Source organism: Zea mays, chromosome 5, assembly GCF_902167145.1.
Source record: "Zea mays cultivar B73 chromosome 5, Zm-B73-REFERENCE-NAM-5.0, whole genome shotgun sequence".
Taxonomy (NCBI): Eukaryota; Viridiplantae; Streptophyta; class Magnoliopsida; order Poales; family Poaceae; genus Zea; species Zea mays.
The window spans coordinates 9,972,003-10,000,000 of NC_050100.1; the positions used below are offsets into that span (position 1 = coordinate 9,972,003).

At 49.1% G+C, this 27,998-nt stretch overlaps 1 protein-coding gene, 2 long non-coding RNA genes and 1 pseudogene across 3 annotated transcripts in view; 3 read left to right on the plus strand and 1 right to left on the minus strand.

Moving 5' to 3' along the window:
- The first annotated feature begins 4,111 nt into the window (after window positions 1–4,111).
- LOC103625918 (uncharacterized) lies at window positions 4,112–4,611 on the plus strand. Its single transcript, XR_552601.1, has 2 exons — window positions 4,112–4,222; window positions 4,341–4,611. It is a non-coding gene; the product is annotated as an uncharacterized lncRNA (long non-coding RNA).
- Window positions 4,612–6,262: 1,651 nt separating this feature from the next.
- LOC103627991 (heme-binding-like protein At3g10130, chloroplastic) lies at window positions 6,263–20,053 on the plus strand (annotated as a pseudogene).
- Window positions 20,054–24,788: 4,735 nt separating this feature from the next.
- On the plus strand, window positions 24,789–25,288 carry LOC103625919 (uncharacterized). The gene is made up of 2 exons (XR_002262147.1): window positions 24,789–24,899; window positions 25,018–25,288. It is a non-coding gene; the product is annotated as an uncharacterized lncRNA (long non-coding RNA).
- A 2,426-nt stretch (window positions 25,289–27,714) lies between these two features.
- Window positions 27,715–27,998, minus strand: part of LOC100381303 (tubulin alpha-3 chain) — a 2,788-nt gene continuing 2,504 nt past the window's right edge. The window contains exon 4 of the mRNA NM_001174192.2: window positions 27,715–27,998. This exon is cut by the window's right edge and continues 555 nt beyond it. Within this exon, the coding sequence (NP_001167663.1) occupies window positions 27,897–27,998 (102 nt within the window). The 3' untranslated portion in view covers window positions 27,715–27,896.

Below are 27,998 nucleotides of genomic sequence, written 5' to 3' on the forward strand. Positions count from 1 at the left end.
TGGAATTAGTATGAATTTTCTATGGATTAAACAAATTCTAGCCTTTATTTTCATATTAAAAACCCATTTCTAAATTCATTTCCTCTGATTTTCTAATTCTCTGGACTGTGCGTCAAATACTTGAGAAGGTAGGGTTTCTGGTGCAAGAATCCGCAAGACTCAAGCACAAGCGCGAGGGACGGTGGGTTCTATTTTTCAGAACCCCGAGGGCTCTTTTGCAAAACTGTTCGGCTGAAGGGGTATTGAGCAATCCCGGTCGTCCGATCAAGCTCCAACGCCCCAGATTAAATCAGTCTTCTAAAATGCTCTCACACTCTCTACCGGCCGTTGGATCATAAATCAATGGCACTGGTTAGGTATTCTTCTAAGTGAACCGGTACGAGACCAGGTCCATTCGATCCCCATCCCACGGTTCACATCCGTCAGAGTGAAAAGGTATGCATCAACTTGATCTCCAGCGTCTAGTGATAGATCGACGGCCAGGACCTTCCATCCTCCACTTTCCCCCCACCAGGACACAAGGCGGTGGCGCCCCAAGGCCGAGCGGCGGCGCCATGGATGGCGTGACACCGACCCACAAATCCAATGCCCAAACTCTGTTTAAACGAACGCTACGCAAAGAAGAGATGATGGCGGATTCGAAGGGGAGTTTCTTACCAGCTATTGAGTGGTCGTATACCTTGACCATGACGGGACGATGTCCGTGGCGGAGCCGTGCCCACGGCGAGCAATTGGGCAGAAGAAGGTGGCCATCACTGCCCGCCAACTCCACAAAAAGCCTGAACCTCATCTGGTAATCCCTCACGCTCACAACGTGCACACCGAGCAATGGCAAGGTGGCAGGGCATGGTGGATGGCGGCACTGTAATGGGAAACCCGCCAGCGAGTGCGAAGAACGAGCGTGGCGAACTCTACACACACCGAAGCTCCTCCCTGGAACTCACCCACCGCGGCTGGCAACACTGCTCCCCATCTTTCTCTCTCTCTTTCTCTCCTATTTCCTTTGCTCGGCACTGCTTTCTCTGGATGGCGCTTTCGAGTGCAAATCAGATGGACGGTGCGAGGAGGTCGCGGCGTCAGCAATTTATGCCAGGGACCAGCGGCGCCAGAGGAGTGCGGAGGGAAGTTGAGCCCAATCCGGCCGGAAGGGGGTTTGTTTCAACGAATTCCGAGATCGGCGACGGCCACGGTCCACGGACTGAGTCTTGCGCCCGCAACAGAGGGAGAAGGTGGTTCTGACCGCACGGGCCCACGAGACAGCGCTTGAAGGAATCAAGGGCGCGCGCGGGGAGGCTGTCAGGAGGGCCCCAGGTGTCGGCACCATTATACAGTTGATAGACGGGCTATAGTAGGGTTTGGTTACTGGGCTGAAAGGAACGAAGTTGGCCCAGGCGCATAGTTTCCTTTTTTCTTTTTCCTTTTCTGTTTTTTTTATTTCTAGAATTCAAATTTGAATCCAATTTCAATTGTGAGCTTATACTCATTTTAAATGTACAAATTTAATATACTACTATGGAAAGGGCTTCTTGTGTTCATGAATTTATTTCTCTATTATGTGTAGTAGTTTTATCCTCTTCCCTCAAATCTTAGAATTTCCTTTAGAATTTAAATTCTAATTCGGTGATTAACATATTTATTTTTACATTATTTGTATATGGTCACAATATGCAAACAAAAAGGAAACCTCAGCATGATGCATGATTTTCTTGAGTGTGTTTTGTTAATTATTTATTTGTGTAAGCGAGGTGTCCACATGAAATGATAAATAGAGACAACACACATATATATAATTCCTCCTTTTAGATTTTTTTTCTTACAAAGTGGGTATTACACTCGATTTGGGCCACCTCGTCCTCATCATAATCTTCATCCCCTATTGATGGTACCTGTGCTCCAAACTCAACAACATTCCATATACTTTTGTGGAGTGAGGTTAGATGAAATTTCATTAAATCACTCCACCTAGCATAATCTTCACCGTCAAAGGTTGGCGGTTTGCCTAATGGAACGGAAAGTAATGGAGTATGTCTAGATGTACGAGGATAGTGTAAGGGGATCTTACTAAACTTCTTACGCTCTTGGCGTTTAGAAGTTACGGAGGGCGCATCGGAATCGGAGGTCGATGTAGATGAAGTGTCGGTCTCGTAGTAGACCACTTTCCTCATCCTCTTGTGCTTGTCGCCTTTCCGATGCGACTTGTGAGAAGAAGATTTTTCCTTCTTCTCTTTGTGGTGAGAAGAGGAAGATCTTTTCTCCTTCCGTTTGGAGGAGTCCTTCTTCTTCTCCTTTCTCTTGGTGCGGGACTCTTCCGATGAAGTACTCCCGTGGCTTGTAGTGGGCGTTTCGCCGGTCTCCATCTCCTTCTTGGCGTGATCTCCCGACATCACTTCGAGCGGTTAGGCTCTAATGAAGCACCGGGCTCCGATACCAATTGATAGTCGCCTAGAGGGGGGGGTGAATAGGGCGAAATTGAAATTTACAAATATAAACACAACTACAAGCCGGGTTAGCGTTAAAAATATAATCGAGTCCGCGAGAGAGGGGGCAAAACAAATCGCAAGCAAATAATAAAGTGAGACACGCGGATTTGTTTTACCGAGGTTCGGTTCTCTCAAACCTACTCCCCGTTGAGGAGGCCACAAAGGCCGGGTCTCTTTCAACCCTTCCCTCTCTCAAACGGTCCCTCGGACCGAGTGAGCTTCTCTTCTCAAATCAAAGCCCGGAATAAAACTTCCCCGCAAGGGCCACCACACAATTGGTGCCTCTTGCCTTGATTACAATTGAGTGTTGGTCACAAGAGCAAGTGAGAAAGAAAAGAAGCAATCCAAGCGCAAGAGCTCAAAAGAACACGGCAAATCTCTCTCGCTAATCACTAAAGCCTTTTGTGGAATTGGAGAGAATTTGATCTCTTTGGTGTGTCTAGAATTGAATGCCTAGCTCTTGTAAGTGGTTGAGAGGTGGAAAACTTGGATGCAATGAATGGTGGGGTGGTTGGGGTATTTATAGCCCCAACCACCAAAAGTGGCCGTTGGGAGGCTGTCTGTTCGATGGCGCACCGGACAGTCCGGTGCACACCGGACAGTCCGGTGCCCCCGCCACGTCATCACTGTCGTTGGATTCTGACCGTTGGAGCTTCTGATTTGTGGGCCCGCCTGGATGTCCGGTGCACACCGGACATGTACTGTTGGATGTCCGGTGCACCAGTATGGGCGTGTCTGACATCTGCGCGCGCTGCGCGCGCATTTAATGCGACGCAGGTAGCCGTTGGCGCCGAAATAGCCGTTGCTCCGCTGTTACACCGGACAGTCCGGTGTACACCGGACAGTCCGGTGAATTATAGCGGAGCGGCTGAAGTGAATTCCCGAGGCTGGCGAGTTCCGGGGGCGGCTCACCCTTGGAGCACCGGACACTGTCCGGTGTACACCGGACAGTCCGGTGAATTATAGCGGAGTCGCCTCTGGAGTTTCCCGAAGGTGACGAGTTCGAGTTGGAGTCCTCTGGTGCACCGGACACTGTCCGGTGTACACCGGACAGTCCGGTGCCCCCAGACCAGAGGTGCCTTCGGTTGCCTCTTTGCTCCTTTGTTGAATCCAAAAACTTGATCTTTTTATTGGCTAAGTGTGAACCTTTTACACTTGTATAATCTATACACTTGAGCAAACTAGTTAGTCCAATTATTTGTGTTGGGCAATTCAACCACCAAAATCAATTAGGGACTAGGTGTAAGCCTAATTCCCTTTCACATAGGCAATAACGTCAGAGATATTTAAACTGACATTCTAGAGGTACACAGGCCAACAAGCAAAAAAAATCTACACTTTATTACACACCTATCCGTTTCAACAGCAGGCTCGAGCCTCTTACAGAGCAATTAGGCAAGTCAGCTGAATGTAATCAGTAACTTCAGAAGCGATTGGTTGGGCACAGTTCAAAAGGAGATTCTTTTATTCTACCCTATTCCTATAGTGGCCGGCCTTTGGCTGTTTCCGGTGCTCCTTCTCGAGTGTGAAGTGCCTGACCTCATGTGAGCTACCGCAAAGTGCATGCTTTAATTTTGCACGGTGGAGAACAAAAGTTGTGATTGCTTGTAGAAAAGAGGAAGGTACGGGTGCAGCTATATAAGCTCCAGGAAGCAGAGAGCCAGGCATCTCTACTTGAAAGTTGTTTGAAGAGTTTGTGCACAGTGGGTCTCCTACTCGGCTACTCTCCGGGAACCATGGCTGTAAGTTCTTTATCGGCTCCCTTGTCTTGTCTATTATTATCTTACATGCATCTAGAAGTATGTGTGCAATGTTTATATGGAGGCAAGCCTGAAAGTCCCTCCGTATGGACATAGCTAGGTTGTGGAGCTGAAGGTTGGAATGCACTGTGAGAGTAGGTTCTGGTGTCCCCTGGCCTAGTCGGTCGTGGGAGATGAGCTCCTCGTCCGTGTTGATGAGTTATTAGTCTTGTCGGGATCTTATGAGTCTGATGGACGCGTTTCGGATGGCTCTCGACGCGTGGGTCGACTGTGTGGAGGTGGATGTTATAAACTTATTTGTCGGGATCTGTGTGGAGGTGCGTTGTAAACTTAGTAAGCTTGTTATAAAATTTCTCTGTTGTCCTTAACTATTTCATTTGCGCTTCACTGGACAGTGGATGGATTGATGGATAGAAAACATGTGATAAATAAATGAACAAACCATATTAAGATATAATTTAGTTCCACAGCACATCGCATGCGTAGGTGTGCTGGCCAATATAGCAGAAGCCAAGTAGTTTTGATCATTTATTTTTTGAATTGTATTTCTTTTTATTGGTTCAACATGATCAGCAATTGGCATGATTTATGGCATGGCATCTGCCATCTTTGTTATATTTCTGAAAGGAACTTAGTTCCCGTGGACGCAGCTTAGTTCCACCTCGTCGATCATATGAACTGAAAGGAACCAAACATACAAGTTGTACTCAGTATGACTGTAGTTGTCGAGCGTGTCCGAGCGTTTTTGTCTTCCTTCCATATATCGTGGCATCTCCTTTAGCAGCTGCAAATAATTGTAGTGCCTCTGTCTTATTGCTTTCAGATTGGAATCCAGGTGCTTCGAATTTGTTTGGTACTCGCACTCTTTGTTCTGTCCTCTTATGTGACCTGTAATGCGTATATCATGCCCTTGCTCTCATGACTTCATCTTTGTTGTCAAAAGAAGCTATGTGATTTGTTTGTTAATTAACTGCTATGCGCATTCGGAAGCTGATATCAAGTGTCTATGTACACAATTTTGCTAGGAATCGCACCCTATTTAATATATAAGTTACTGGCCAATGATTATGGATCTTGCTGGTAGAACGATCTGATCCACGCATGGAATCCGGATAATTGAGACGTTGACGATCAATGGTTATATCTATTTTCTAATTCCTGAACATCATCAGTTGGTGGCGCCACTAGGCCAACACACGCGCCCGGTTTTTTGGCAATGTTTGAATACCTTAAAGCTAGATATATTTCTTTGTAAGGCATACTAAAGAAAGTGTCGTGGTCTTTATTTACCTGTGTTTTGAAACAATCTAATCATTATTGAATCATTGAGTTAGTGCTTGCAGAATGGGAAGGGTGTCAAACGGAATTAGAAGGAAGCTGTAAGATATGATACCTCTGCTATGTTGGTGTCACACACCATTTTATTACTACTATTAAGAGACTATCGTAGGCGTCCACAGCGGTGGGTGGTGCACGGTTCTGCCGCGCGCGTCTGCGCCCCTCCCCACCCTGAAATCTCGCAGCGCATCAATGGAAGGTCGCCCGTGCGTTGCGCCACCTCGTCATCAGCCGCGATGCCTCCTCCTGCCCCATGAATCTCGTCTCCCCCTGTCTCCGTGAATCTCACCTCCCCCGCCCCTGCAAATCTCGTCGTCGCCATTATCTCAACCCATCCACCGCCTCCTCTCCAACAGCAAGCGCCGCCGCCGCCTCGCTGCACGAGAGTGGGAGCAGAACCCGGCGCTAACGATGTACCTACCATCGCTAACGTGTCGGTCCATGGACCCCGTCGCCACCATGCACAGTAAGTACCAGTACCATCCCCGCGAGGTAGAGTTCAGCTACAAGAGCACGCCCCTGCCCCTGCGACTCACCCCCTCCCCCACCCATGGCGGCGGTGAAAGGCACCGACGAAGATTTATTAGGGTTTGGGGTTTTTGCGGTTGACTCTGAACCCCGTCGTCGCTGCTCGTGCAGGAGGCCTTGAGGTCCCAGTCCATGATCCAGCTGCGGGGAAATCAAATGGTGTCGTCGCCGCTGTGCTCCGCTTCCCCACGGCCGCTTCGAGCCCCAGGCCAGTGTAACGCCCTGAATTTGGGGGTAGAATTTTTTCTTCTTTTCTCTCACCAAATTCGGGCGTTACTCTCTTTTCTCTTTCCCCGTTTGCTCCCTCTTCCCAATTTCAAACCAGTATAGCGGCAAGTGTCCGTGTCATGTATAAACCAAAACCTAAGTGTCATGGGTGTTGCATCATGCCGAGCACATTTCTTTGTCTGATGTTGAGTGTTCGTCTCGTTCCGTTCCGGATTTCGGTTCGCGATTTAACTCCGTTTAGTGGTCCACGCTCGTCGTGGGTTTTTGATCCGCGAAGTGGTTCGACCCAGCCCAGCTTAGTCCAGCCCAGCTCAGCCGGCCTGGCCCGCCCCGGCCTGCGCGCCCCTGGCGCCCAACCCCCCCCCCCCCCCATGCGCCCCCACCTCTCCTCTCTCTCATTTGGATCTCCCGCGCAACAACTTCCCTCTCCCTCTCCCACCTCTCTCTCCCCGTGGTGCCCTAGGGTTTGGAGACGGCGATCACCGGATTTTGGACCCCGAGGTGAGCTCCCCTCCCCTCCCCTTCTTCCCTCTCTCTCTCTCTCTCCCTCCTCTTCTTCTCCCCACGCGTGCCCCCTTCTTCCCCTGCTCGCGCGCGCCCCCTGCCCGCCCCTGTTCGCCGGCGGCGCGGCGCCCCCCCGCCCCTGCCCGGCCGCGGCGGCCTCGCCCGCCCCCTCCCCGGCCCCGACGGCGCTCCCCGTCCCTCCCCTCGCGCGCGCGGCGGCGCCCGCCCCTTCCCCGCCCGCGGCGGCGGCGCCCGCCCTCCCCCGGCCCGCGGCCGGCCTCGCCCGCCCGCCCCCTCCCGTGGCGGCGCTCCCCGCCCCTCCCCGCGGCGGCGCCCGCCCGTCCCGGCCCCGTGGCGGCGTCCGCCCGCCCCCGTCCCTCCCCTGCTCGCGTGCAGCGCGGCCCCGGCGCGGCCCCGGCGTGGCCCCGGTGGCCCCTGCTCGCCGGCGCGACCCCGGCACGGCCTCCGGCCCCCGGCGCGTCCCCGGCGCGGCCCCGGCCGACTCGGCCGCTCCTGGCCGGCTCAACCGCCCCTGGGCCGGTTCAACCGCCCCTGGGCCGGTTCAACCGCCCCCCCCCCCCCCGTTCGGCCGCCCGTTCCCGTCCCGGCCTCGCCCGACCGTGTCCCCGTTCGCCCGCGCTCGCGGTGATTATTCGTTAGTTAACGTGCTGCGTCGCGCGCTTCGCCGCGCGACGGTTTGTCTAATTTCAGATTCTATCTGTGTGTTGCGTCGTGCGCTTCGTCGCGCGACGATCCATTTTTGTTTCAGGTTGTTTAAGGTGTAACGCCGCGTGTGCATTCACGCGACGTTCCACTTTGGACTCAGTTTAGTCGACGTATGCCGTCGTGCGCTTCGTCGCGCGACGTTTAACGTCTCCTCATAACTAAGGCGAAGTGCCTCATTGCGTGCTCGGTCGCGCGACGAGTCGCTAGCTTTTAATTTTTTTAGAGTGCTTTGTCGCACGTCTCGCCGCGCGACCATTCTTTTTATTTATCTCCACCTGCTTATAATGATTAGGCATGAAACATGACTTTACTTTACGCTGAACATAGTGTCTACATTAAATTTCCTTCCATTAAGCGAGTGGTTAATTTATAATCATGTAACGTGATCGTTTCTCGACTGTCTTTTCCTCTTTCTCTCTTAACCGTACTCGCGAGCCCGCGTGGAACGTCTGTTTACTTATTGCATTCTATTGTATGGTGTACTGTTCTTTTGTATTAAATATGTGGATGTATGTATGTTTGCGCTCGCATAGAGAACGATCCGGTTGAAGAGCCCGAGGAACTCGCAGGAGAAGCCCCTGAGCAGCAGTCGGTTGGTGGAGGCAAGTGTCCCTTGACCTATCTCTGTCCTATTCATTATTTAATTCACCTCCCGCTTTACATATTTATGCCTAAGGATTGACTAGTTTTGGTTATCCATGTCCTTGTTTACCTATTTGGGTTGGATTATTATTGTTTAGCTTTATGCTATTGCTTAACTCTAATCAATGAACATGATGAGATTATCTATGATACGCTGTTTTCCCCTCTCTTATTATGATGTTATACTTGTGGTCTTCAAGGGGGCTCGAGCGGTTTCTCGAGTGCCTCTCCGTAAGGACCTGTTCTATGGATGACCGCCCGGGAAAACAGTGCAACCATGAGGGTAGAATGGGGTGCCCTTAGCTGAATAATTAGAGGATCCGGGGTGTAGTTCACTTAGCCGTCGTGCCGTCAATGGGGCTCGGTGTATGCGGCTCGCTCTGCCAAGTTTGGGTTCGCCCCTTGGGGAGGAGTGCGGTGCATTTAGGAAACCTAACGGGTGGCTACAGCCCCGGGGAATCTTTGTAAAGGCTACGTAGTGATGCCCTGCTGGGTCACCTTGGTAGTGATCAATGGAGAGTCATGATCTCCGGGCAGAATGGGAATCACGGCTTGTGGGTAAAGTGCACAACCTCTGCAGAGTGTTTGAAAACTGATATATCAGCCGTGCTCGCGGTTATGAGCGGCCAAGGGAGCTCCAATGATTAGTGGTACTTGATCAGAGACATTGTGGTACAGGTGGCTATGAGATCGATGGTTTTGGTTATGACTATGGTGCTGGTAAGCGGTACTCTTTCCGTTTGGAAAGGAGTACGTTTGGGTTAATAACGTGGGTTAAATCTAAAACTTGGCTTTCTCTACTAGTAATAATAATCTGACCAACTAAAAGCAACTGCTAGACTTATCCCCACATAAAGCTAGTCCACTACAGCCAAATAGGATACTTGCTGAGTATGTTGATGTGTACTCACCCTTGCTCTACACACCAAAACCCCCCAGGTTGTCAGCATTGCAACCACTGCTCAAGCGAAGATGAAGCTGTGGAAGGAGACTTCCAGGAGTTCCAAGACTATGACGAGTTCTAGGAGTGGGTTAGCGGCAACCCCCAGTCGGCTGCCTGTGAAGGCCGCGGTTATCTACGTTTCTTTTCCGCACTTTGATTTATTGTAAGGACTATATGGACGTCTCAGACGTATGATGTAATCGACTACTATTTCCCTTCTTAATACTATTTTGAGCACCGTGTGATGATGTCCATGTTATGTAACTGTTGTGTACGTGAATAACTGATCCTGGCACGTACATGGTTCGCATTCGGTTTGCCTTCTAAAACCGGGTGTGACATAAGTGGTATCAAAGCCGTGCTGACTGTAGGACCGCTAACCTAGAGTAGAATGGTCGTTCTAAGGACTCTAGACCTCTGTCTCTGCCTTGACTTTGATATCCCTTCAAAAGTTGGTCATACCGACCAAACCTATGTTCTACTATATATTATACCTTGCTGAAAATCATGTTTTATTCTAATCCTTCATTTACTCATGATTCATTATTTGCTGGTCATATTGATTCTGTTCTCACCCTTTTGCTTGCGATGTCTTTTATAGATGGCTCGACTTAGACACACTGCACGAAAGTTCGTCATCCCCTTCTTACCCTCCCGCCTTGCTGAGCGTCCGCTTCGCCGTCCCGTGGCCGGACAGTCCAGCCACTTGGAGAGACTGCACCACCGCCTGCATGAGGAGCAGGAACGTCGACGACAGGAGCAGGAGCAGCAGGGCTCTTCCTTCTCGCTCCACCAGGAGATAGAGTCTGTGAGGAGCTGCTCCCCTGTGCTTCCTCTGGAGGCGCCCCCTGCACCACCACTGGGCGTCCCAGCTTCTGGAGTAGCTGCTGGAGGAGATCCAGACGACGGAGATGGCGACGACAGCTCGAGCCACGGCACCGACTTCTCTGCTAACCATGAGCTGGAAGGATGGTTCGCTCGATCCATCACTCGCGACGCTGCTCGCGGGTGTCACTTCCACGATGCGCTCGATACCCTGCTACGTCGGGCACTTAACCGGCATACTTGGTCCATCGAGTATCGCTGTGTGGTCTACCAGCACTATCGCGGGGTCTACCCGGACCGCTGGGAGGCAACTTGCTTGGTGCGCCGCCCGGAGAACAGTCTCCAGGGTGCGGAGGCCTGGTCAGAGCACTATTCTATCTCTGAGCGGGACTCAGCTGAGGCAGCCATGCAAGATGCTGCACGGCGTGCGCTTTCGCACTACTGCTCGGTTTTCGGTGGAGTAGCTGACGGTCTTGACCTGAGGTATTACCCCCGCCGTTCATCTGGCAGCACAGGAGGCGTGATTGTCTCACCTATCGGTGAGGGCAATCCTAGGTTGAGCAGCACAGTCAACCTAGCCGCCGTGCTAAACACGGAGCTAGACCATGCACTAGATGAGCTGAGTAGGGCTCGTGCTGAGATCGCCCAGCTGCGGGCTGAGCGCGCGGAACGTCGTCACCTGGAGGATGGTTCCCTCGCTCCCGTCGGGACTCAGCACCTGTACCGCTCACCTCGGCGTGGATCCCAGTCTTATGGCAATCCCGACTGCAAGACCAAGATAACTCTAGAACCATAGATCGTTAGAGTTGGATCTTGTAATTAATACAAAATATATACATAGAAGCTTCAGTCTTAGCGTTAGTCTCGCTCTTAGTTAGTCTTAGTTAGACAGGGTAGTTTGCTGTATCCTGTGCATCTATGTTTGTCCTGATGAACTATGTTTGGTTTGGATCTTTGTAATGACTGTCACCAGAATGTAGGTATCCCCTGCATTTTGGTTTACCTATTATGTTAATGGAGTTAGTTATATAGTTGGGAAACCTTTTATTCCACTTTCCTCTTTATCTGAGAAGCTGTGTGGTCTGTGTTGGAGATCAGAGAAGATGCTCATCTGTTCAGTGCTGTTGAAGAATTCTATCCTCTTTTCTTATGCTGCAAGATTTGCCAGATCAGTTTTGATGTGTGGTTGCATTCTGCAGATGTCAGAGAACAGGCGCAGAGTAGGAAGGCGTGCTCAGCAGGAGCGAGCCGCTCAACAGGATGAGGTGCCCCAGCAGCAGCACCTGCCGCCCCCGCCCCCGATGTCCATCGAGCAGATGTTTCTGATGCAGACTCAGGCAGTTCAAGCCATCGGTCAGACTTTGGCCGCCATTCAGCAGCAGCAGCAGCAGGCCCCACCTCAGCCTCAGATGCCTCAGATGCCCAGAGACAAGCGTGCTGAATTCATGAGAGGCCATCCACCAACGTTTGCTCATTCTTCTGACCCCATGGATGCTGAAGACTGGCTGCGCACTGTGGAGCGGGAGTTGCATACCGCTCAGTGCGATGACAGGGAGAAAGTCCTGTATGGTCCCCGTCTGTTGAGAGGAGCAGCCCAATCATGGTGGGAGTCTTACCTCGCCACCCATGCCCACCCTGACGCCATCACTTGGGAAGAGTTCAGAGGTAGCTTCCGTCAGTACCATGTTCCCGCAGGTCTGATGACTGTGAAGAAGGAGGAGTTCCTAGCTCTCAAGCAAGGGTCATCGTCTGTCAGTGAATACCGGGATAGTTTTCTGCAGCTGTCTCGCTATGCTCCTGAAGATGTCAACACTGACGCCAAGCGACAGTACCGTTTCCTGAGAGGCTTGGTTGACCCTCTTCAGTATCAGCTGATGAATCACACCTTCCCAACATTCCAGCACCTGATTGACAGAGCAATCATGACAGAGAGAAAGCGTAAGGAGATGGAGGATCGTAAGCGCAAGATCAGTGGACCCCAGCCTGGGAGCAGCAATCGTCCTCGTTTCTCAGGCAATCAACCTCAGCAGTTCAGGTAGAACCAGCGTCCACCTCAGCAACATCAGCAATTTCAAAAGCAGTATCCTCAGCATCAGTACCAGAACCGTCAGAGCAATCAGTCAGGAGGTCAGTTTCAGAAGCAGAATCAGCAGGCACCTCGTCTTCCTGCCCCAGCAAACCAGCAGAGCAGTCAGGCAGCACCAGCTCAGGTTGGAAACAGGGCATGTTTCCACTGTGGAGAGCAAGGCCACTGGGTGATGCAATGTCCGAAGAAGGCAGCCCAGTAGCAGTCAGGCCCCAATGCCCCAGCAAAGCAGAATGTGCCTCAGCCTGGAGCAGGCAATCGTTCTCAGCCGCGCTATAATCATGGAAGGCTGAATCACTTGGAGGCTGAAGCAGTTCAGGAGACCCCCGGCATGATAGTAGGTATGTTCCCAGTCGACTCCCATATTGCAGAAGTGTTATTTGATACTGGAGCAACGCATTCTTTCATTTCTGCATCATGGGTAGAAGCACATAATCTTCCAATTACTACCATGTCAACCCCCATTCAAATTGACTCAGCCGGTGGTAGAATTCGAGCCGATAGCATTTGTTTGAATATAAGTGTGGAAATAAGGGGGATAGCGTTTCCCGCCAACCTTATAGTAATGGGTACTCAGGGAATAGATGTCATCCTAGGGATGAATTGGCTAGATAAGTATCAGGCAGTTATCAGTTGTGATAAGAGGACAATCAAGTTGGTGTCCCCAGTAGGAAAGGAAGTGGTGACCGAGCTAGTCCCGCCTGAGCCAAAGAAAGGAAGTTGTTATCAGCTAGCTGTTGATAGCAGTGAAGCAAACCCAATTGAGAGTATCAAGGTTGTGTCTGAGTTCCCAGATGTGTTTCCAAAGGACTTACCGGGTATGCCACCAGAGCGGAAAGTTGAGTTTGCCATAGAGCTTCTTCCTGGAACCGCCCCTATCTTTAAGAGAGCTTACAGAATATCTGGACCAGAGTTGGTTGAGCTTAAGGAGCAGATTGATGAGCTGTCGGAGAAAGGTTACATCCGGCCAAGCACCTCGCCTTGGGCCGCCCCTGTCTTGTTTGTGGAGAAGAAAGATGGCACCAAGAGGATGTGTATCGATTATCGAGCTTTGAATGAGGTCACAATCAAGAACAAGTATCCCTTGTCCAGAATAGAAGATCTGTTCGACCAGTTGAGAGGAGCGAGTGTGTTCTCCAAGATTGATCTGAGGTCAGGTTATCATCAGCTCAGGATCCGACCTTCGGACATTCCGAAGACGGCATTCATTTCCAAGTATGGTTTGTATGAGTTCACAGTGATGTCTTTTGGTTTGACCAATGCGCTAGCGTTCTTCATGAACTTGATGAACAGTGTATTCATGGATTACCTTGATAAGTTTGTGGTGGTATTCATTGATGACATTCTGGTTTATTCTCAAAGCGAAAAAGAGCACGCAGATCATTTGAAGATGGTATTGCAGAGATTGCGAGAGCACCAGTTGTATGCAAAGTTGAGCAAGTGTGAGTTCTGGATCAGTGAAGTCCTGTTCTTGGGTCACATAATCAACAAAGAAGGATTGGCTGTGGATCCGAAGAAAGTGGCAGACATTTTGAACTGGAAAGCGCCAACAGATGCTAGAGGAATCAAGAGTTTCATTGGAATGGCCGGATATTATCGGCGATTCATTGAAGGGTTTTCGAAGATTGCGAAACCTATGACAGCGTTGCTAGGCAACAAAGTTGAGTTCAAGTGGACCGAGAAATGCCAAGAGGCCTTTGAAGCGCTGAAAGAGAAGTTGACAACAGCGCCTGTCCTAGTCTTGCCTGATGTGCACAAGCCCTTCTCGGTGTATTGTGATGCTTGTTACACAGGTTTGGGATGTGTGTTGATGCAAGAGGGAAGAGTTGTGGCTTACTCGTCCCGACAGCTGAAGGTTCATGAGAAGAATTACCCAATCCATGATCTAGAGTTGGCAGCAGTGGTTCACGCACTGAAGACATGGAGGCACTATCTGTATGGACAGAAATGCGATGTTTACACAGACCACAAGAGTCTGAAGTACATATTCACTCAGTCAGAGTTGAACATGAGGCAACGAAGATGGTTAGAGTTGATCAAAGACTATGAGTTGGAGATTCATTACCATCTAGGCAAAGCAAACGTAGTGGCAGATGCTTTGAGCAGAAAGAGTCAAGTCAATCTGATGGTCGCTCGTCCGATGCCTTATGAGTTGGCCAAGGAGTTTGACAGGTTGAGTCTCGGATTTCTGAACAATTCGCGAGGAGTCACAGTTGAGCTGGAACCTACCCTGGAGCGCGAAATTAAAGAAGCGCAGAAGAATGATGAGAAGATCAGTGAGATCCGGCGACTGATTCTAGATGGCAGAGGCAAAGATTTTCGAGAAGATGCAGAAGGCGTGATATGGTTCAAAGACCGCTTGTGTGTTCCCAATGTCCAGTCCATTCGGGAGTTGATTCTCAAGGAAGCTCATGAGACAGCTTATTCGATTCACCCTGGCAGTGAGAAGATGTATCAGGATCTGAAAAAGAAATTCTGGTGGTACGGAATGAAAAGCGAAATCGCAGAGCATGTGGCTATGTGTGATAGTTGTCGAAGAATTAAGGCAGAGCACCAGAGACCTGCTGGATTGTTGCAACCATTGCAGATCCCTCAGTGGAAATGGGACGAAATCGGTATGGATTTCATAGTCGGATTGCCTCGCACTCGAGCCGGCTACGATTCCATTTGGGTAGTAGTGGACCGCTTGACCAAGTCAGCCCACTTCATACATGTCAAGACCAATTACAGCGGTGCAGTATTGGCAGAATTGTATATGTCTCGGATCGTTTGTCTTCATGGTGTGCCAAAGAAGATAGTATCAGACAGAGGAACACAGTTCACCTCTCATTTCTGGCAGCAGTTGCATGAAGCCTTGGGCACGCATCTGAATTTCAGTTCAGCTTATCACCCGCAGACAGATGGCCAGACCAAAAGGACCAACCAAGTTCTTGAAGACATGTTGAGAGCCTGTGCGTTGCAAGATCAGTCCGGATGGGACAAGAGATTGCCTTATGCAGAGTTTTCCTATAACAACAGTTACCAGGCCAGTTTGAAGATGTCACCATTTCAGGCGCTCTATGGAAGGAGTTGCAGAACTCCGTTGCAATGGGATCAGCCTGGAGAGAAGCAAGTGTTTGGGCCAGACATTCTGCTTGAAGCCGAAGAGAACATCAAGATGGTCCGAGAGAATCTGAAGATAGCGCAATCGAGGCAGCGAAGCTATGCAGACACAAGAAGAAGAGAGCTGAGTTTCGAAGTCGGAGATTTTGTCTATCTGAAAGTGTCACCGATCAGAGGAGTCAAGAGATTCGGAGTGAAAGGCAAGCTAGCACCCCGCTACATCGGTCCGTATCAGATTCTTGCAAGACGTGGAGAAGTGGCCTATCAGCTCAGTTTGCCAGAGAATTTGTCTGCTGTGCATGATGTCTTCCATGTGTCTCAGTTGAAGAAGTGCTTGCGTGTGCCAGAAGAGCAGTTGCCAGTGGAAGGTCTTGAAGTCCAGGAGGACTTGACCTACGTTGAGAAGCCAGTGCAGATCCTTGAGGTTGCAGACCGAGTCACCCGAAGGAAGACCATCAGAATGTGCAAAGTCAAATGGAATCACCACTCTGAAGAAGAAGCAACCTGGGAGCGTGAAGATGATCTGATGATTAAATACCCTGAGCTCTTTGCTAGCCAACCCTGAATCTCGAGGGCGAGATTCTTTTAAGGGGGATAGGTTTGTAACGCCCTGAATTTGGGGGTAGAATTTTTTCTTCTTTTCTCTCACCAAATTCGGGCGTTACTCTCTTTTCTCTTTCCCCGTTTGCTCCCTCTTCCCAATTTCAAACCAGTATAGCGGCAAGTGTCCGTGTCATGTATAAACCAAAACCTAAGTGTCATGGGTGTTGCATCATGCCGAGCACATTTCTTTGTCTGATGTTGAGTGTTCGTCTCGTTCCGTTCCGGATTTCGGTTCGCAATTTAACTCCGTTTAGTGGTCCACGCTCGTCGTGGGTTTTTGATCCGCGAAGTGGTTCGGCCCAGCCTAGCTTAGTCCAGCCCAGCTCAGCCGGCCTGGCCTGCCCCGGCCTGCGCGCCCCTGGCGCCCAAACCCCCCCCCCCCCCCCCCCCATGCGCCCCCACCTCTCCTCTCTCTCATTTGGATCTCCCGCGCAACAACTTCCCTCTCCCTCTCCCACCTCTCTCTCCCCGTGGTGCCCTAGGGTTTGGAGACGGCGATCACGGATTTTGGACCCCGAGGTGAGCTCCCCTCCCCTCCCCTTCTTCCCTCTCTCTCTCCCTCCTCTTCTTCTCCCCACGCGCGCCCCCTTCTTCCCCTGCTCGCGCGCGCCCCCTGCCCGCCCCTGCTCGCCGGCGGCGCGGCGCCCCCCCCGCCCCTGCCCGGCCGCGGCGGCCTCGCCCGCCCCCTCCCCAGCCCCGGCGGCGCTCCCCGTCCCTCCCCTCGCGCGCGCGGCGGCGCCCGCCCCTTCCCCGCCCGCGGCGGCGGCGCCCGCCCTCCCCCGGCCCGCGGCCGGCCTCGCCCGCCCGCCCCCTCCCGCGGCGGCGCTCCTCGCCCCTCCCCGCGGCGGCGCCCGCCCGTCCCGGCCCCGTGGCGGCGTCCGCCCGCCCCCGTCCCTCCCCTGCTCGCGTGCAGCGCGGCCCCGGCGCGCCCCCGGCGTGGCCCGGCGCGGCCCCGGTGGCCCCTGCTCGCCGGCGCGACCCCGGCGCGGCCTCCGGCCCCCGGCGCGTCCCCGGCGCGGCCCCGGCCGACTCGGCCGCTCCTGGCCGGCTCAACCGCCCCTGGGCCGGTTCAACCGCCCCCCCCCCCCCCCCCCCCCCCCCGTTCGGCCGCCCATTCCCGTCCCGGCCTCGCCCGACCGTGTCCCCGTTCGCCCGCGCTCGCGGTGATTATTCGTTAGTTAACGTGCTGCGTCGCGCGCTTCGCCGCGCGACGGTTTGTCTAATTTCAGATTCTATCTGTGTGTTGCGTCGTGCGCTTCGTCGCGCGACGATCCATTTTTGTTTCAGGTTGTTTAAGGTGTAACGCCGCGTGTGCATTCACGCGACGTTCCACTTTGGACTCAGTTTAGTCGACGTATGCCGTTGTGCGCTTCGTCGCGCGACGTTTAACGTCTCCTCATAACTAAGGCGAAGTGCCTCATTGCGTGCTCGGTCGCGCGACGAGTCGCTAGCTTTTAATTTGTTTTAGAGTGCTTTGTCGCGCGTCTCGCCGCGCGACCATTCTTTTTATTTATCTCCACCTGCTTATAATGATTAGGCATGAAACATGACTTTACTTTACGCTGAACATAGTGTCTACATTAAATTTCCTTCCATTAAGCGAGTGGTTAATTTATAATCATGTAACGTGATCGTTTCTCGACTGTCTTTTCCTCTTTCTCTCTTAACCGTACTCGCGAGCCCGCGTGGAACGTCTGTTTACTTATTGCATTCTATTGTATGGTATACTGTTCTTTTGTATTAAATATGTGGATGTATGTATGTTTGCGCTCGCATAGAGAACGATCCGGTTGAAGAGCCCGAGGAACTCGCAGGAGAAGCCCCTGAGCAGCAGTAGGTTGGTGGAGGCAAGTGTCCCTTGACCTATCTCTGTCCTATTCATTATTTAATTCACCTCTCGCTTTACATATTTATGCCTAAGGATTGACTAGTTTTGGTTATCCATGTCCTTGTTTACCTATTTGGGTTGGATTATTATTGTTTAGCTTTATGCTATTGCTTAACTCTAATCAATGAACATGATGAGATTATCTATGATACGCTGTTTTCCCCTCTCTTATTATGATGTTATACTTGTGGTCTTCAAGGGGGCTCGAGCGGTTTCTCGAGTGCCTCTCCGTAAGGACCTGTTCTATGGATGACCGCCCGGGAAAACAGTGCAACCATGAGGGTAGAATGGGGTGCCCTTAGCTGAATAATTAGAGGATCCGAGGTGTAGTTCACTTAGCCGTCGTGCCGTCAATGGGGCTCGGTGTATGCGGCTCGCTCTGCCAAGTTTGGGTTCGCCCCTTGGGGAGGAGTGCGGTGCATTTAGGAAACCTAACGGGTGGCTACAGCCCCGGGGAATCTTTGTAAAGGCTACGTAGTGATGCCCTGCTGGGTCACCTTGGTAGTGATCAATGGAGAGTCATGATCTCCGGGCAGAATGGGAATCACGGCTTGTGGGTAAAGTGCACAACCTCTGCAGAGTGTTTGAAAACTGATATATCAGCCGTGCTCGCGGTTATGAGCGGCCAAGGGAGCTCCAATGATTAGTGGTACTTGATCAGAGACATTGTGGTACAGGTGGCTATGAGATCGATGGTTTTGGTTATGACTATGGTGCTGGTAAGCGGTACTCTTTCCGTTTGGAAAGGAGTACGTTTGGGTTAATAACGTGGGTTAAATCTAAAACTTGGCTTTCTCTACTAGTAATAATAATCTGACCAACTAAAAGCAACTGCTAGACTTATCCCCACATAAAGCTAGTCCACTACAGCCAAACAGGATACTTGCTGAGTATGTTGATGTGTACTCACCCTTGCTCTACACACCAAACCCCCCCCCCCCCAGGTTGTCAGCATTGCAACCACTGCTCAGGCGAAGATGAAGCTGTGGAAGGAGACTTCCAGGAGTTCCAAGACTATGACGAGTTCTAGGAGTGGGTTAGCGGCAACCCCCAGTCGGCTGCCTGTGAAGGCCGCGGTTATCTACGTTTCTTTTCCGCACTTTGATTTATTGTAAGGACTATATGGACGTCTCAGACGTATGATGTAATCGACTACTATTTCCCTTCTTAATACTATTTTGAGCACCGTGTGATGATGTCCATGTTATGTAACTGCTGTGTACGTGAATAACTGATCCTGGCACGTACATGGTTCGCATTCGGTTTGCCTTCTAAAACCGGGTGTGACAGCCAGCCTCCCCGAGACGTCCGCTCGCCGCGGACGGTCGTCGTGGCCGCAGGCACCCGTGTGAGCGGAGCGGAGGCCCGCACGTCGCTGGTGCTGGCCTTGGCCTCGCATGCGCTCTCCGCCTCGCAGCGCCGCTTCGCCGAGCTCGCCGATGAGGCCGCCAAGTAAGCCTTCCTGTCCGGCCGCTTCGAGCCCCGCACCCTCGAGGAGGCCCTCATGTCTGGTCGGTAATAAATGAATGGCAGCAGCTTGTACCTCCAAATCGTAGAATCCTCAGGATTTTAGGCCACAATTTCTGAGTTAGATTCATGTACTTTTTTTGCAGTGCCTGATCTCGAGACAGTTCCGTTGCGCATACTGAAGCGTAAGGTAGAGTACGAGATCAGAGAAGTGGAGGTAATTGTTCTAATATGTGGTCGCTTTTCGACCATTGGTTAAAGAAATTTGTGCATGTGTGGAAATGGAACCCATTAGAATATGATAATACTATGAGGTTCACTGAATGATAGTGTCTTCTGTTGTGAACTCTCATCAGTCATACTTCGTTGCTGAAACGACGATGCCCGAAAGATCTGGGTTCGATTTCAGTGGGTCATCTCAGTCGTTCAACGTGCTGGCATCATATTTATTCGGTAAGGTATTTGCCACGTTTCTACCATGGTCCAGACGTCCATTCCCTTGTTGTTTCATTGGATAGTCATGGTCTGATGTTAATTGACTTCATCATTGGCATTCTAGCTTCAGAATACTGCCTCTGAGCAAATGGAAATGACAACACCTGTTTTTACTCGGAAGGGTGAGTTAAACAGCCAATCAATGGACATGACCCCAGTGATAACAAAAAAGGTGCAGTTTGGCTTTCACTTGTGCCATTGTTTTGAGCTGCCCTTGTTTCGCCATTCAGGTTACTTCTTTATCTGGAAAGTTATGAAGTTTTACCTATCCTTTTTGTGCATTGTCACCTGCAGTCAGCTGGTACAAATAAATGGAAAATGTCATTTGTGATGCCAGCGAAGTATGGTTCCAATTTGCCTCGCCCAAAAGATCCTTTTGTGACTATCAAGGAGGTGCCCTACAAAATAGTTGTCGTTGCAGCCTTTTCAGGTTCATAATATTTTACTTCTATCATACCCATTTCATAGCTATATGTGATTAAGAAGCTATATATTCAGAGTCAAGTACATAATTTATAGGTACAAAATTTTAAATCTTTTTCAGTATTTGTAATGAAAAAACAGAAATACTCTGTATCAATTTTCTGTGCCTTTTCTTCTGTTGATTACTCAAGATCCTTTTTGCTGCAGAAATCATAATGATAGATAATTAATCTACTGAAACATTTGTATGGAGCGTACCATTTTTTATCACTAACCACATGCCTTTTGTTTTTAGTCAGGAAATAGTTTAGAACGATAGGAATTTTTGTGTTCCTTCCCAATTCAAAACACCAACACGATCCAGAGGCCATAGCAAATGTCAAAAGCTAACCCACAACTGAAGCATGATTTGAGTCATGGTATTTAGCCTTTTTATATTAAAAGGAAAAATGGAATGCATAGGCAATAACGTCAGAGATATTTAAACTGACATTCTAGAGGTACACAGGCCAACAGGCAAAAAAATCTACACTTTATTACACACCTATCCGTTTCAACAGGAGGCTCGAGCCTCTTACAGAGCAATTAGGCAAGTCAGCTGAATGTAATCAGTAACTTCAGAAGCGATTGGTTGGGCACAGTTCAAAAGGAGATTCTTTTATTCTACCCTATTCCTGTAGTGGCCGGCCTTTGGCTGTTTCCAGTGCTCCTTCTCGAGTGTGAAGTGCCTGACCTCATGTGAGCTACCGCAAAGTGCATGCTTTAATTTTGCACGGTGGAGAACAAAAGTTGCGATTGCTTGTAGAAAAGAGGAAGGTACGGGTGCAGCTATATAAGCTCCAGGAAGCAGAGAGCCAGGCATCTCTACTTGAAAGCTGTTTGAAGAGTTTGTGCACAGTGGGTCTCCTACTCGGCTACTCTCCAGGAAGCAGAGAGCCAGGCATCTCTACTTGAAAGCTGTTTGAAGTAGAGGGTTTGCATGAATTAAGTTCAACGATCTTAGCACGCAAGATATCATTATTATCTTTAAGATCAGAAATTGTAACATTGCAAACATCAAAATCTTTAGCCTTAGCAATCAAATTTTCATTTTCTATTCTAAGGCTAGCAAGAGAATCATTCAATTCCTTAATCTTAGCAAGCAAGTCATCATTATCATTTCTAAGATTGGGAATTGAAGCATCACAAACATGAGACCCAACCTTAGCAATTAAACTAGCATTTTCATTTCTAAGGTTGATAATGGTGTCATGGCAAGTGCTTAGTTCACTAGATAGTTTTTGACATTTTTCTACTTCTAGAGCATAAGCATTTTTAACCTTAACATATTTCTTGTTTTCTTTAATTAGAAAATCCTCTTGGGAATCCAAAAGGTCATCTTTTTCATGAATAGCACTAATTAGCTCATTTAGCTTTTCCTTTTGTTCCATGTTAAGGTTGGCAAAAAGAACGCGCAAGTTATCCTCCTCATTGCTAGCATCATCCTCATCACTAGAGGTTTCATATTTAGTGGAGGATCTTGATTTTACCTTCTTCTTTTTGTCGTCCTTTGCCATGAGGCACTTGTGGCCGACGTTGGGGAAGAGGAGTCCCTTGGTGACGGCGATGTTGGCGGCGTCCTCGTCGGAGGAGGAGTCGGTGGAGCTCTCGTCGGAGTCCCACTCGCGGCACACGTGGGCATCGCCGCCCCTCTTCTTGTGGTATCTCTTCTTTTCTTTCCTCTTTCCTTTCTTGTCGTTATCCCTGTCACTGTCACTTGATAATGGACATTTAGCGATAAAGTGACCGGGCTTACCACACTTGTAGCAAACCTTCTTGGAACGGGATTTGTAATCCTTCCCCTTCCGTTGCTTGAGGATTTGGCGAAAGCTTTTGATGATTAAAGCCATCTCCTCATTGTCGAGCTTGGAGGCGTCAATTGGTTGTCTACTTGGTGTAGACTCCTCCTTCTTCTCCTCCGTCGCCTTAAATGCCACCGGTTGTGCTTCGGACGTGGAGGTTTCATCAAGCTCGTTGATCTTCTTGGAGCCCTTGATCATACATTCAAAGCTCACAAAATTCCCGATAACTTCCTCGGGGGTCATTTGAGTATATCTAGGATTACCACGAATTAATTGAACTTGAGTGGGGTTAAGAAAAATGAGTGATCTAAGAATAACCTTAACCACCTCGTGGTCATCCCACTTCTTGCTCCCGAGGTTGCGCACTTGGTTCACCAAAGTCTTGAGCCGGTTGTACATGTCTTGTGGCTCTTCCCCTTGGCGAAGTCGAAAGCGACCGAGCTCCCCCTCGATCGTTTCCCGCTTGGTGATCTTTGTTAGTTCATCACCCTCGTGCGCGGTCTTGAGGAGATCCCAAATTTTCTTTGCATTCTTCAACCCTTGCACATTGTTGTACTCCTCTCTATTTAGAGAGGCCAAGAGTATGGTTGTGGCTTGGGAGTTGAAGTGCTCGATTTGGGCCACCTCGTCCTCATCATAATCTTCATCCCCTATTGATGGTACCTGTGCTCCAAACTCAACAACATTCCATATACTTTTGTGGAGTGAGGTTAGATGAAATTTCATTAAATCACTCCACCTAGCATAATCTTCACCGTCAAAGGTTGGCGGTTTGCCTAATGGAACGGAAAGTAATGGAGTATGTCTAGATGTACGAGGATAGTGTAAGGGGATCTTACTAAACTTCTTACGCTCTTGGCGTTTAGAAGTTACGGAGGGCGCATCGGAATCGGAGGTCGATGTAGATGAAGTGTCGGTCTCGTAGTAGACCACTTTCCTCATCCTCTTGTGCTTGTCGCCTTTCCGATGCGACTTGTGAGAAGAAGATTTTTCCTTCTTCTCTTTGTGGTGAGAAGAGGAAGATCTTTTCTCCTTCTGTTTGGAGGAGTCCTTCTTCTTCTCCTTTCTCTTGGTGCGGGACTCTTCCGATGAAGTGCTCCCGTGGCTTGTAGTGGGCTTTTCGCCGGTCTCCATCTCCTTCTTGGCGTGATCTCCCGACATCACTTCGAGCGGTTAGGCTCTAATGAAGCACCGGGCTCCGATACCAATTGATAGTCGCCTAGAGGGGGGGTGAATAGGGCGAAATTGAAATTTACAAATATAAACACAACTACAAGCCGGGTTAGCGTTAAAAATATAATCGAGTCCGCGAGAGAGGGGACAAAACAAATCGCAAGCAAATAATAAAGTGAGACACGCGGATTTGTTTTACCGAGGTTCGGTTCTCTCAAACCTACTCCCCGTTGAGGAGGCCACAAAGGCCGGGTCTCTTTCAACCCTTCCCTCTCTCAAACGGTCCCTCGGACCGAGTGAGCTTCTCTTCTCAAATCAAAGCCCGGAATAAAACTTCCCCGCAAGGGCCACCACACAATTGGTGCCTCTTGCCTTGATTACAATTGAGTGTTGGTCACAAGAGCAAGTGAGAAAGAAAAGAAGCAATCCAAGCGCAAGAGCTCAAAAGAACACGGCAAATCTCTCTCGCTAATCACTAAAGCCTTTTGTGGAATTGGAGAGAATTTGATCTCTTTGGTGTGTCTAGAATTGAATGCCTAGCTCTTGTAAGTGGTTGAGAGGTGGAAAACTTGGATGCAATGAATGGTGGGGTGGTTGGGGTATTTATAGCCCCAACCACCAAAAGTGGCCGTTGGGAGGCTGTCTGTTCGATGGCGCACCGGACAGTCCGGTGCACACCGGACAGTCCGGTGCCCCCGCCACGTCATCACTGTCGTTGGATTCTGACCGTTGGAGCTTCTGATTTGTGGGCCCGCCTGGATGTCCGGTGCACACCGGACATGTACTGTTGGATGTCCGGTGCACCAGTATGGGCGTGTCTGACATCTGCGCGCGCTGCGCGCGCATTTAATGCGACGCAGGTAGCCGTTGGCGCCGAAATAGCCGTTGCTCCGCTGTTACACCGGACAGTCCGGTGTACACCGGACAGTCCGGTGAATTATAGCGGAGCGGCTGAAGTGAATTCCCGAGGCTGGCGAGTTCCGGGGGCGGCTCACCCTTGGAGCATCGGACACTGTCCGGTGTACACCGGACAGTCCGGTGAATTATAGCGGAGTCGCCTCTGGAGTTTCCCGAAGGTGACGAGTTCGAGTTGGAGTCCTCTGGTGCACCGGACACTGTCCGGTGGTGCACCGGACACTGTCCGGTGTACACCGGACAGTCCGGTGCCCCCAGACCAGAGGTGCCTTCGGTTGCCTCTTTGCTCCTTTGTTGAATCCAAAAACTTGATCTTTTTATTGGCTAAGTGTGAACCTTTTACACCTGTATAATCTATACACTTGAGCAAACTAGTTAGTCCAATTATTTGTGTTGGGCAATTCAACCACCAAAATCAATTAGGGACTAGGTGTAAGCCTAATTCCCTTTCACATAGGCAATAACGTCAGAGATATTTAAACTGACATTCTAGAGGTACACAGGCCAACAAGCAAAAAAAATCTACACTTTATTACACACCTATCCGTTTCAACAGCAGGCTCGAGCCTCTTACAGAGCAATTAGGCAAGTCAGCTGAATGTAATCAGTAACTTCAGAAGCGATTGGTTGGGCACAGTTCAAAAGGAGATTCTTTTATTCTACCCTATTCCTGTAGTGGCCGGCCTTTGGCTGTTTCCGGTGCTCCTTCTCGAGTGTGAAGTGCCTGACCTCATGTGAGCTACCGCAAAGTGCATGCTTTAATTTTGCACGGTGGAGAACAAAAGTTGTGATTGCTTGTAGAAAAAAGGAAGGTACGGGTGCAGCTATATAAGCTCCAGGAAGCAGAGAGCCAGGCATCTCTACTTGAAAGTTGTTTGAAGAGTTTGTGCACAGTGGGTCTCCTACTCGGCTACTCTCCGGGAACCATGGCTGTAAGTTCTTTATCGGCTCCCTTGTCTTGTCTATTATTATCTTACATGCATCTAGAAGTATGTGTGCAATGTTTATATGGAGGCAAGCCTGAAAGTCCCTCCGTATGGACATAGCTAGGTTGTGGAGCTGAAGGTTGGAATGCACTGTGAGAGTAGGTTCTGGTGTCCCCTGGCCTAGTCGGTCGTGGGAGATGAGCTCCTCGTCCGTGTTGATGAGTTATTAGTCTTGTCGGGATCTTATGAGTCTGATGGACGCGTTTCGGATGGCTCTCGACGCGTGGGTCGACTGTGTGGAGGTGGATGTTATAAACTTATTTGTCGGGATCTGTGTGGAGGTGCGTTGTAAACTTAGTAAGCTTGTTATAAAATTTCTCTGTTGTCCTTAACTATTTCATTTGCGCTTCACTGGACAGTGGATGGATTGATGGATAGAAAACATGTGATAAATAAATGAACAAACCATATTAAGATATAATTTAGTTCCACAGCACATCGCATGCGTAGGTGTGCTGGCCAATATAGCAGAAGCCAAGTAGTTTTGATCATTTATTTTTTGAATTGTATTTCTTTTTATTGGTTCAACATGATCAGCAATTGGCATGATTTATGGCATGGCATCTGCCATCTTTGTTATATTTCTGAAAGGAACTTAGTTCCCGTGGACGCAGCTTAGTTCCACCTCGTCGATCATATGAACTGAAAGGAACCAAACATACAAGTTGTACTCAGTATGACTGTAGTTGTCGAGCGTGTCCGAGCGTTTTTGTCTTCCTTCCATATATCGTGGCATCTCCTTTAGCAGCTGCAAATAATTGTAGTGCCTCTGTCTTATTGCTTTCAGATTGGAATCCAGGTGCTTCGAATTTGTTTGGTACTCGCACTCTTTGTTCTGTCCTCTTATGTGGCCTGTAATGCGTATATCATGCCCTTGCTCTCATGACTTCATCTTTGTTGTCAAAAGAAGCTATGTGATTTGTTTGTTAATTAACTGTTATGCGCATTCGGAAGCTGATATCAAGTGTCTATGTACACAATTTTGCTAGGAATCGCACCCTATTTAATATATAAGTTACTGGCCAATGATTATGGATCTTGCTGGTAGAACGATCTGATCCACGCATGGAATCCGGATAATTGAGACGTTGACGATCAATGGTTATATCTATTTTCTAATTCCTGAACATCATCAGTTGGTGGCGCCACTAGGCCAACACACGCGCCCGGTTTTTTGGCAATGTTTGAATACCTTAAAGCTAGATATATTTCTTTGTAAGGCATACTAAAGAAAGTGTCGTGGTCTTTATTTACCTGTGTTTTGAAACAATCTAATCATTATTGAATCATTGAGTTAGTGCTTGCAGAATGGGAAGGGTGTCAAACGGAATTAGAAGGAAGCTGTAAGATATGATACCTGTGCTATGTTGGTGTCACACACCATTTAAAATTTTCCTTAAGGTAGAAGTATTTCTGTTTCTAGACGCATTCAGTTGTTGAAAAAAAACTAGGATAGTTGGTACACTATCCTGTTCATACAATCTATGCATTTACCACACCTCTTACTAGATATATTAGGAATAGACAACAGATGTTCAGTTGATGAACTACTCGTTACCCTTTGATCTGATGATGCTTTGAGTACCAGACTCTTTTGAAGCTCTTTAACTCAGCTAAGAGAAAGTAGCCAGCCAAAAATCATGCTGCTGATTTTTGTTTCCGGCAAGATTGTTCTGACAAGAGCTAAGGTTAGCAGTCGTCTCTTGAGTCCATTATCATTAGAGTACATCTCAATTTTTTCTGATCGTGTTAGAGTATATCCAACATTTTCTCTTTCCAGATAAGAGATGAGACGTTGCTTTTGAAATTATCTATCGAGTCCTCATAAAGTCATAAAAGTTTAGCAATGCTAAGTACATGGTAATTGCTAATGGGCAAGAATAATTAGGGTATGTTGTTCAAGTGTGTGCCCAATTGTTGTCCCCCTTTTATCGTTTTGTTTCCTAATTTCGATGATATCATTACCTGGGACGCTCACGAGACTTATATAATATACTATCCTTCTAGAGAATCAATGTGTTGATTAATATTCGCTACATATTTATTATTGTTTATTTTTTTTATCAAAGACAAAGCACATGTACAATCTTATATATCTTTTAAGATATGTAAACGTCCACTTTTGGTGATGCTAATAAAAGTATAGAATAATATATAATATTTTTGCATATCAATGTATTTTATCACTATTTGAATTGCGCACAAATTTTATGTTATTAGTGTTAATTTGTGAGATATGGGATTGATGATATATATGTTGTTCGTTTTCATGTAATCATTGCGCATTAATATTTATCGAATAATTTATATGCCGTCGCAACGCACGGGCACATACCTAGTTATTTCATATTTGTACAAATCCTGTGTTGCAAAGAGGCCCTGATTTTTTCCCTGTACAGTTCCCAGAACGAGAAACACCAAAGCCTCGATGAGGCCTTCATAAGGCGTAAGTAAGCATTGAGGTACAACAAATGGGTTTCGGCCGCGAGACCGCCACTGCACCATAGCGGTCTGCGTGGCAGCCCGACGACGCGCCACACCACCAGCGCTCGCTTTGCGCCGCAGAGTAACCGGACACAAAACAGAAGCGGAACCGGAGGGTGAAGTGTGCACTGTGCTGCCACAGTAAGATCTGTCTGCAACTCGTGTGCTGCTCTCGCCTGCTCGAAGCAAGAAAATGATTGTCCGTCGACTCAATTACACAGATGACAAAAAAAAAACAGGTGGTGAAAGCAAAGCATCTCAGAGATCAAGAAAACAATAACGCCAAACTTAATAACCCAGTAGCAAAGCGGGGGAATAAAGTCTTACAACGTAAGTTGTAAACCACACAACGACAGATAGATAAGAACCGACAGAAACATAACACGATAGGAGCCACTCAGGGCAGATCACAGGATAGCAGTGGCACACAAGCCCGACGACGCCGCGCCAGTAGAGCGTCTAGTACTCGTCACCCTCGTCGCCGTCCTCACCCTCGTCAAACTCAGCACCGACCTCCTCGTAGTCCTTCTCAAGCGCCGCCAGATCCTCACGAGCCTCGGA